The sequence below is a fragment of the Chroicocephalus ridibundus genome, unplaced genomic scaffold (assembly GCF_963924245.1).
Source record: "Chroicocephalus ridibundus unplaced genomic scaffold, bChrRid1.1 SCAFFOLD_26, whole genome shotgun sequence".
NCBI classification, from domain to species: Eukaryota; Metazoa; Chordata; class Aves; order Charadriiformes; family Laridae; genus Chroicocephalus; species Chroicocephalus ridibundus.
The window spans coordinates 470,794-480,652 of NW_026961775.1; the positions used below are offsets into that span (position 1 = coordinate 470,794).

At 42.7% G+C, this 9,859-nt stretch overlaps 1 protein-coding gene across 1 annotated transcript; it reads left to right on the forward strand.

The window, feature by feature from the left end:
• Window positions 1-4,865: 4,865 nt before the first annotated feature.
• On the forward strand, window positions 4,866-9,365 carry LOC134509716 (E3 ubiquitin-protein ligase RBBP6-like). The gene is made up of 6 exons (XM_063322322.1): window positions 4,866-4,985; window positions 6,090-6,186; window positions 6,272-6,350; window positions 6,444-6,501; window positions 8,018-8,383; window positions 8,512-9,365. The coding sequence occupies exons 3-6, from the start codon at window positions 6,338-6,340 to the stop codon at window positions 8,561-8,563; spliced, it is 489 nt and encodes a 162-aa protein (XP_063178392.1). The 5' UTR covers window positions 4,866-4,985; window positions 6,090-6,186; window positions 6,272-6,337; the 3' UTR covers window positions 8,564-9,365.
• The last annotated feature ends 494 nt before the right edge of the window (window positions 9,366-9,859 follow it).

The window sequence follows — 9,859 nt, forward strand, 5'->3', positions numbered from 1 at the left end:
AAAAGCATTTTCTTTGTACTTTTAAATCTTATACTGTCATCTGTATCTGGCTAGCACTTGTAATTTGAACAAGACTTTAATAAAATTTCTACTAATTTAAAGTATTTACTTTAACTTTAAAATGTGTGTATATTTTGATACCATCCTATAAAGAGTAGTTCCCATTTTGGAAGACAAAAGCAGAGTACCTTATCAGCCTCAAGGTGATGTTGTAGTATTGGTCTTCTTCAGGACCCAGAGGAGCAGCACTTTAGCTGTCTACCATTTTTGATAAGTTTTGTTAATTTTGCGTTGGAAACAAACACAATTTTTATGGAAGACTTGATTTGTCTGTAAGCTGTGGACATTTAAGGGGGGTTTTGAACAGTCAAAATAGAAGCGTTTCTGTAACGTGGACAATTGCATCCCTATTTTTGAATTTCTAGGGATGGTAGTCACAGAACCTTTGTGTTCTGTGACTGTCTTCTTTGAATGCTGCACAATTTCATAAATTGTAGTATATGTACAGTGGAGAACGCAATCTAATTCGAACACAAACTGTGAATTGTGAAAATGTGCCCAGTTGTTTCTAAGATTATACCAATGTGTCTGTGTGGCATAATAGCAGATGTGTCCCTCTGAAACTGTTGTAATGCCATGTTTGGCTATGGAATCGCGTGCATTTTTGGCTCAATAACGTGTGACTTTGGCCGGGAGAGCACTAGTGATGGCCCTTGGTGCACAGACGTAGTGCTGTGCAATGAAATTACTCATCTTGAAAGAGCACAAAGATTAGAGGAGGCAGGCCCTAATGCAGAGGAGACAGTTCTTTCTTCTGAAAATAAAGGCCGGCATTCATTTCCAAGAAGGAGAGATCTCTTCCTGCTGGTAACGTCTTCCCTCTCTCACTGCAGAAATTAAATTGTGTACAATTGAGAAAAAAAATAGTTTGGAAAGCAGCCAACAAAAGAAATTGGTCTCTGTTAGTGCTGTCCTTAAACGTGTCCTTGGTTCTGTAAACTCCTGTGAAGTTTTGCTCGAAAAAGTGAAAAACCATCCAAGCGGTGTACACATTTAAGCTTTTGAGAGAATTTAACTATTTCAGAAAAATGCAGGAACATACCATAAAGCAGGTCAAAGCCGTTACTTACTCTAACCTCTTCGGTGCAGGCTGGCTTAGCATGGAGGCAAGGTGTTCAGAGTTCTCTGGTTTTTCATTACTGTGTATTAAACGCCATAATTGAATGTTGGTGTATTGCCAGTAATGTTTTGTGGGTTTTGGACGTGTTTTGTAAACCATTTGGGTTCAAACAAATTAGTCAATGATCTCTAAAGTTTTCTGGAAATGTAAATGGCAGTGATTTCATAGATGTCCATCTGGATTATGTTACTGTTGAGCAAAAGCTGTGTATGTGAAACAAGCATTTAAGAAAATGTTGAAACTAGTTGTCTGCTTTTGTGCATGACTGCCATTAAAACCAAAACCATGAGTGGCTGATCTGACCGATAGGTGCTTGAAGGTCCAGATCACTGAGAGTCACTCCCTTAGACCCTGCTCGTATCTGGACTAGTGTGTAATTTGAACATTGGAACTAATACGTCTCTACTAATCAGATGGCTTCAATAATTTGAAAATCTGATTCTGCATAAGGTCGATATGACAATCTGTGTGAGCTTAACTGTGTTTCTAATGTGCCTGTCAAATAATTCCCTGACGCCATGTGTTGAATATTTGCATGTTTTAATTACACAAGCCTCTGGTTGCGTATTCATGCCATTTAACGTTAGTCACTGAACGTATGTGCGTGAGGCATGAACTCGGCCTTCCTACAGAGATGGTGAATCTAAGTTTCCCCAGTGACTGGCTCAGAGCCCTGAATTGAGATCTCCCTCTGAACTGTGCTTTGGAGGAGGAGCGGATTTGTGTCTCTTCTCGGAGTGGATGGTGAGCTAAGGGATATTTCACCCATAAGGAACCTGAAGTTAAGGCAAAGGATGTGAAATGAGTTCAAACCACTGCTCAAGCCTTTGGAACATCCTGGCTATCTTCATTTAGGAACATAAGTATTTGAGTGAAGCAACCCTTCTGCTGGGTAAAAGGAGAGGATGAAAGGCTTTTGCCGCTTAACAGAATCACGGACAGATCACTTTAAGTGTGGGTCTTGAGATGAGACGTGCCTGCATTTCTTTTCTTAGCAGGACAAAAGTTTGGAGTCTGTTCCCAGAATTCAAAAGAGCACAGGAATTCCAAGGAGTTTCACGATGGAGGTGAAAGATCCCAAAACAAAGGGTGCTATGCTGACAAACACTGGAAAATACGCCATACCAACTATTAATGCGTAAGTATGGAATTAATTGGACTGACCAAAAACTGAAGGAGAGAAACCACGAGTGAATGTCTGAGTGGCAATGCAGCCGAGTTGGCCGGCATCTGTAATTGCAGGGGAGGAAGCATTGTCACCGTATCTTAACCTTAAAATCTGCCATACTTTCTAATATGAAAACAGGGTGGTCCTACTGTTCGTGCCCCTGGAAGTTGGTTAAACGTGTGGTAGGCTGAGAATCTATTTCTGCAAAACATTTCCGTAGTGTTTACACTTGGAGTCGTTCTCTCAGAAAGCTCGTTTTGCATCTGGTTTATGTTTCAAAGGCTTCTTGCAAAATGTATCAAATTGGACTGTTGGGCTGAGATTTCCTTCCCCTCTGCCTTTTATCAAATCTCACGTGTGAAACAGACTGAAGTTTTCCTGTTGCTCCAAACTAAAAATGCTACTGTGTGCTGACAAGAGTGGTTCTCTTAAAAAGGAATCGGTAGCACTTCTGTTTTTCTGTCACGGATCTCCTTTGGTAGGAGCTGTAACATAGACTTCGTTCACTTATAAAATGCAATTACTCGAAGGCCAACTCTATCCTGAGCCTGCAATTTATATTTACCCTCTGGCAAAGGAGGGCTGGGATTCATTTCCCCTGATTTCTAGCCGTCAAAAAATGATTTTTCTAAGTCTGAGCTAATTTCTTAGTTGATCCAATGAATGGTAGAGTTCTGCAGAAGGAAAATTGTTCCCCCCTCCCTTCTCTGGCAGTTGAAACTAAATGCCTATGTTTTAGAAGGCTAATGCGGAGTGAGAATAATTCCATCCATTATCTTCCTTTGATAAAATTAAAAGCTTGGAACAGTTTTCATATTCACATCTTTAACTTTTTTCTTTTTCCTTCCCCACCCCACCCTCCAGGGAAGCTTCTGCTAGAGGAAAGAAGGAAAAGCCGCCCTTTTTACCCTCATCCTCTGATGATCCGATTCCAGATGAGTTGCTGTGTCCCATTTGTAGAGATACGATAACCGATGCAGTTGTTATTGCTTGCTGCGGAAACAGTTTTTGTGGCGAATGTAAGTGTTACTCCCCTGATTGTTGATTCAAAACCTGATCTTCTGAAAGCAGAAATAGGAGACAACTAAATGATTGTGTTACCACTTCTATTTACTACTTAAGTATCCCCTGAGTAGGAAAAGAATTTTCTCACATAAAGGAAAGAAAAATAAGGCAGAAAGCTTTTTTTGCTTTTTATACATGTAGTTAAATCCTCTTTACACGCGGAGGGATGATTATGAGAAGAGTGCGTAATTGTGCAGGTGATTACAGGATTAGATAGTGAATGCCTTTAGTGTCTTTCTCTCACACAAAATTATGTGGCCAACTCTGGTGACTTGCTGTGGTCTGCAACAAGCGGATAGTTAGGCATTTAATCCACATTCTTCTCCACAGGAGAGTTGGTTAAAGCCGGCAGAACTCAACCCTACTATCGTTTTTTTGAGATGAGTTTTTTTCAAGAACCTTGAGGTTGGTGACTTGTCACCGTAGAGCCTGGAAAAAAAGAGGAGTTGAACCATCAAGACGCAGCCTGCCCTACATCTTCAAATGTTCAATAGTGAAGTACCAAAACTGCGTAGCTATTTACTGCATACTAGGAATTTTTTACACTCTGGAACGTTTATAGCTTGATGCTCTCAGGGCAAGAGCAGATTCACCCATTAAGCATATACGTCTTTTTATGAATGATTAGAACCCTCAACATTTCCTTAGTTTGGCTAAAAGCTATTTTGGTGATTCTAATGATTCGCAGGTATTAGAACAGCATTACTGGAATCGGAGGAACATACGTGCCCAGCATGTCATCAGGCAGATGTTTCTCCTGATGCTTTAGTTGCCAACAAGTGCCTACGCCAGGTAACGTGATGACTTTGATGTAAACTGTTTGCATGAAAAGTCTGTTTGTAAAAAGCTGAAAGGGAAGAAAAGAATAATTTACGTCTCCTTAAGAAAGGCTAAATTGAATGAGGCTAAATTTACTTTTCAGATGCTTCATCTGTTATTACAGAAGCTTACACCTTTAGAGACAGTCTGGCAAATTCGGGTCACACTTTGTTTAACGTGATTGCCTCCCTTTCCAATTCAATGTTAACACAGAATTACTTTAAGTGCAGATACTCTGAGGTGCCAATCGTTACTGACACTGTTTAACGTCCTGTTTTTGTGTATCCGCACGTTGATTTATTTCAGGGTTGGTGGCATTTCCAGGAATACACCAGTAAATTTACTCTGTGGAGGTTTTTGTTCGCCTATCTACTGACGTTTCGTAGTACGTTTTTGTAAATGTTTTTCTGCCTCTAGGCTGTGAACAACTTCAAAAGTGGAACTGGCTACAGAAAGCGGATTCAGCAGCAACAGCAGCGGCAGCCGCCACCGCCACCACCTTCACCACCACTCGTGAGACAAGCAATAACCCGCAACCTGCAGCCTCTGCTCCGGCCAAAAATGCCCAGACAGCAGGCGCCACTAATGATTTCGTTAGCTTCTCTGGCTTCTTTCTGCTTTGGCATTGTTGGCCCCTGGTCCGTCACCTGTGGCAGCCTGGCTGCCAGTAAGTCCCTCTTCTGTCATTGTCCCTGATCTCCCTCCAGCAGTGCCCCTACCTCTCCGTGCTGAAAAGCCAGATAGACCTTCTCGGTGAGTAAAGCTATAGAGCAACATGAATATGAAACGCTGAAGTTAGATTCTTCTTCTTGCGCTCCTCTGCTAGCGAGTGACATTTAGTGACATTCAGTGACATTCATTAGTGACATCAGTGACAGTTCCAGCTATTTTATTTTACTTTGAGTGAGGACACTTTGATAAGTTGGAAGTACACCTCATGCAAGAAGCTTCTCAGAAGTATTTGTTGTTTGGTCCCCCTATCAGTCGTTCAGTCCAGGTTTACCCCGAGAGAGGAACCTTTCTTCCCCGGGAGCCCTCTGATTTGAAGTGGCTAGGAATTCCTAAAGTAACCATTCGGTTATGCCAGACCTTCTTGAGTGCATTCATTTCTGTGTAGTACTGAGGATCTCATGTTCTCATGAAAAGTGTAAAACCAGCTGGAGGTAACATTGATCAGGTGTTTCATGTTACTTTTTCCTACAGTATTTCTGCCATCAATGGGACGATAAGTCAGAGCCATCCTCAGTAGTCACAGGGTAGTCAGTGATGCATGCAGATTGGATAACAAACATTGAAACACTACATTTGAAGTATTTACAAACGTGACAGTCTAACTTTGCAACCCAGTGAATTAATATGAAAACACGTGAAAAATCTGAACTCTAGTTTAGGGTTTATCTTCTTTCAGCTCGATGCCTTGAATGCAAACAGCCACTCTGTCCAGAAGGCTGTCAGGCTCCGCCGTACTGTTGAATACAGGGGCTCACAATTCAAAAGAACCCCTCAGGCAGCCTCCAAACTAGAACACAGCCGATTCCTAATAGAATTTCCGTTCTTGCATCGTCCAAAACTGAGGTTCAGCATGTGGGTTATATGTACTCTAATCCTCCCATGTGCAGCCAGCTTAACAAATTCTGTTTCCAGTGAGCTGTCTCTTTGAACGCCGGTATTCCACGTAGACTTCTCTTCAGGGCTTCATGTGGAATCGCCCAACTTCCGATTGGTAGATCTGGTGAAGATTACTTTTTCTTTATTTGTTTCCATTTACAGTAGTCAGCCTTTTCTCACCTTGGACTTTATATTTCCAGTAGCACATCAAAACACTGTTTGAATAATAAAAATTCATGTTTTTTGTAGCGGTGCTGATACTGTTATACCTCCTGGTGCTCTGGTGGCTGCTGCTGAGCTTTCTAGATCTTCCTCTCTGTCAGTCAGCAGTTTGTTGGAAGAGAAGGTAAATTTTATTTCAACATATGCAGTGAGTCCTGTATTTTAGTACAGCTCCAAACATTTTCCAACTGTTTGCGTTTATTCACAAGGGCTGTCAGATTCCTGTACTAAGACAACCAGCATTACCAAGTCTTCTGGGCCCCCAAGGGCAATCAATGCCCACGACTGGTAAGTAACTAAAACTTTAGAGTTTCTTTTCAGAAATTATCATCAGATAAACTGAACGGGATTTTTTTCTGTTTCCTCTCCCCACTCTGAAAGGTCATCCAACGAGAGCCAGTACACCTCGCTCGGCGGGTGGCAGACCAGGCTGGGACCTGTAAGTGTTCTGCAGAAATTCAGTATATTACTGCTCGTAACCTGTTAAATGAGGCCGTAGCACGTAACTTAGATAACAGCTGATTTATAATGAGGTAAGTGTGCCCAGATAGCTGTGGAGAATACAAGTGGTAATCGGGAGACCTTATTGTGGCCTTCCAGTACCTGACGGGGGCCTACAGGGAAGCTGGGGAGGGGCTGTTTGCAAGGGCATGTAGCGATGAGGGGCAATGGTTTAAACTAGAGCAGAGCGGGTTTAGATTAGACATGAGGAAGAAGTTCTTTACAGTGAGGGTGGTGAGACACTGGCCCAGGTTGCCCAGAGAGGTGGTGGAGGCCCCATCCCTGGACACATTCAAGGCCAGGCTGGATGAGGCTCTGAGCAACCTGATCCAGTTGAAGATGTCTCTGCTGACTGCAGGGGGGTTGCACTAGATGGCCTTTAGAGGTCCCTTCCAACCCAACACATTCTATGATTCTGTGATTCCAATTAGTTTTGAAATGGCTTGATTTTAATTGTCTTTGACAAAGGGCATATGTGATGGCACTAAGATGATGTAAAGTAAAACTCCAGTACACGATTGAAAAGAGGACTCTGAAAAATTAACACTTTTTGAGGAAACCGTAAGTACATCTACAAATGAAATACAATTAAAGAATCAGGTGGAAAGATGCCCTCTTGATTACTGGCTGAATCGGGCTGAAGAAATTGATTTCCCCATAGAATTCGGCCTCCAGCATTCTTTTTTTAACAACCTAGTTGATACTGATTGAGCAAATTATTGGAAAAGTCAACGTTCTTATATGATGACAATTTTGAATTCCTTCCATTTAGTCATCTCAAATAGCCAAGCTGCTTTCTCTCAGTTGGAGAGAGAGAGAAGAGTCTGTTTGATCTATTACTGCCGTGTCAAGTGAGTCCTTCCTTTTGGTATATATTTGTTCTAGACAGATTGTAAGGGTGCATTGTGTTTGTAAAATCTTGAAGAAAAATGAAAACAAAAGCCAGAGTCCATGCCACAGATTATCTAAAAATCTCAAATTCAGTAAGCAAGAAAATAACAATTTGGGGGTGAGAACAGGCCAAATACATCATCATGAGTCCACAACATAGGAAGCATACGTGGAAGAAGTCCAAAGACGTTTGAGAGAAGATTAGTTATTATTTGTGCAGTACTTTGAAGGTCAGAAGTGTGAAGTATGAAGTGTATCAAGGATTGGTAGAGGAGCGGTGGGCACTTGGCACGTGGGAGTCTCTCCTAAGCACGGGCAGCCTCCATCCACAGTCGCAAAGCTGCGTATAGGGAGAGAAGACTGAGGGAACTGCTGGGGGTGAGGTTGTGGGAGGCAAGTGTGAGGATCAAGAAATGAGCGTAGTCTCAAATGGAAGCAGGGAGAAAAATGCTTAGGCTGAGAACACGCAGTGCTCGCCACCACGCTCCGGCTTCGTTCGCTTTCCTCTCTGAAATCAGAGCAGAGTGTAACAAACGGTGACACGTGTATTTGGGTTTCTTTAGAAGTTCCAGTCGAGGACGCCTGCGTGGTGAACGTACCCAGAGGACCCAAGCCCCAACGCTACCAGCATCAACAGCAGTCTTCGTGCCAGCGCCTCCGCCTTCCTTGTACCCTCCACCACCCCAAGCACTTCCTCTTCTACCGGGGGCACTACGACCACAGTTTCCTCCCCAGTTTCCACCTGCTCAGCCTCCATCTGCCAGCTACACTGACTCCCCTCCAGGATATCCCCCAGCTCCTGCAAACACGTCATCAGCCTGGGTACCAACAGCAGTACCAACGGCGCATTCCGATCCCATCCCAGTGACACAAGCTCCTCCTTTATCTAGGGAGGAGTTTTACAGAGAACACCAGCGACTGGAAGAGGAGTAAGTACTTGGCTCAAGGAAGTTGTGTTTGTTCTTTTTCAGTTTTGTATTTTGAGAGCGTACTGGACTGCAGTTACGCTGAAGTGCATCTGACATAAGCAAAAATGACATAGTATTTTTTTCAACAGGCTTTTTTCTTGCAGATGGCAAACGTGCAAAACTAAAAGAAGACAAACGTAATTCTAAAACTGTCCCTTCAACTTACAGGAATTCTAAACTGGTTTTGCTTAAATAGGACATGCACCTTTTGCGCTTGCATGCAGTATACGTTTTCTCACGTTGGGCACGGTTTGTTTCTTGGTGTCGTTTTGTCCTAAAGGTCAAACTCTAATTGTAATAAAGGTCAAACAAATGCTTTTGCTAAGGAGTTGATGGAATACAAAAGGTGCAAAAGGAGCGCAGGCGTTCATTTTCCAGGCAAGTGCTCGACATGTCCATAATGGAGAAGCAGATTGTCTAGAAGAATCAGGAGGAGTTCCGCTCCACCCCTCGGTCATTCGATGGACTGGATGGTTCGAGGCGTTAGCAGTGACAGGAGTTTCATATGTAGCTTACTAGCTCAGATACATGGCAGAGGTTGCTGAGGAGAAATAACTGGACTCCAGACGATCCAATGTGAATCAACAGAAGCCGTTTATTAAGCACAGATCATCATCTTTTATACCCTGCGTTGTAGCTGTACACGCCACTCGCTTATTTCTGATTAGCCAGTTACACTGACCACGCGCTGTGCATGCCGTTAATCCATACATCAGATTGGTTACAAGAATTTGCGTCATAAATTGCTTAGTCATTAGCACAACATGTTTTCTGCCTTCTCAGTCCCGTTTTTCCCATGTACTAATTCCATCTTCTACCACCTGTTTTGCCCTTAATCTAATCTCTCACAGTAGGGAGCCTGGCTCACATGGCCATTTTCTCTCAGATACACTCCTACAATACCCCCTTTTTCTTCTTGAGCCAGACAGACCTTATGCATGGCATTTTCTATCATGTCAGTCACTTTGCAGAGAACACACAAGGCTACCATAATCAATAATAATATAACCAACAATAGCATGAGCCCTTGCTTTAGTAAGTCTGATAACCATCCCGTTATACCCCATGAGCTTAACCAATCATCGAAACCATTTTTGACCACTTTTAATTTGGACATGTTATCCTTCAGCTCCCGTAACTGCTTATGAATGGATGATGAGTGGTCGGAAAGGTTCATACAACACATACCTTCAAAATCTTCACATCCATGACTTCACATCACTTGTTGAAGTAACAGCAAAAACTCAATAGCCGCTCGATTTTGCAACGTAGCATGCCGAATGCTATCAACATCAGTAAGCAAGCTAGGTAGGATTTCAGTTTTAGGTTTATCTGTTTACTTGCCCAACACCCTAACTTTCTAATATCTCCTAGGGCTTTCCCTGCTGCAACCCCGGGGGCTAGCAAGGATGTTACAACCATAGTGGGCAGATCCCA

Bases quoted from the DNA above. Each gene is read 5' to 3' on its own strand.
- LOC134509716 (XM_063322322.1), top strand. The intron at 6,502-8,017 runs GTAAGTGTTCTG...GGGTTTCTTTAG, and splicing joins GGCAGACCAGGCTGGGACCT to AAGTTCCAGTCGAGGACGCC. The intron at 8,384-8,511 runs GTAAGTACTTGG...TTTTTTCAACAG, and splicing joins CACCAGCGACTGGAAGAGGA to GCTTTTTTCTTGCAGATGGC.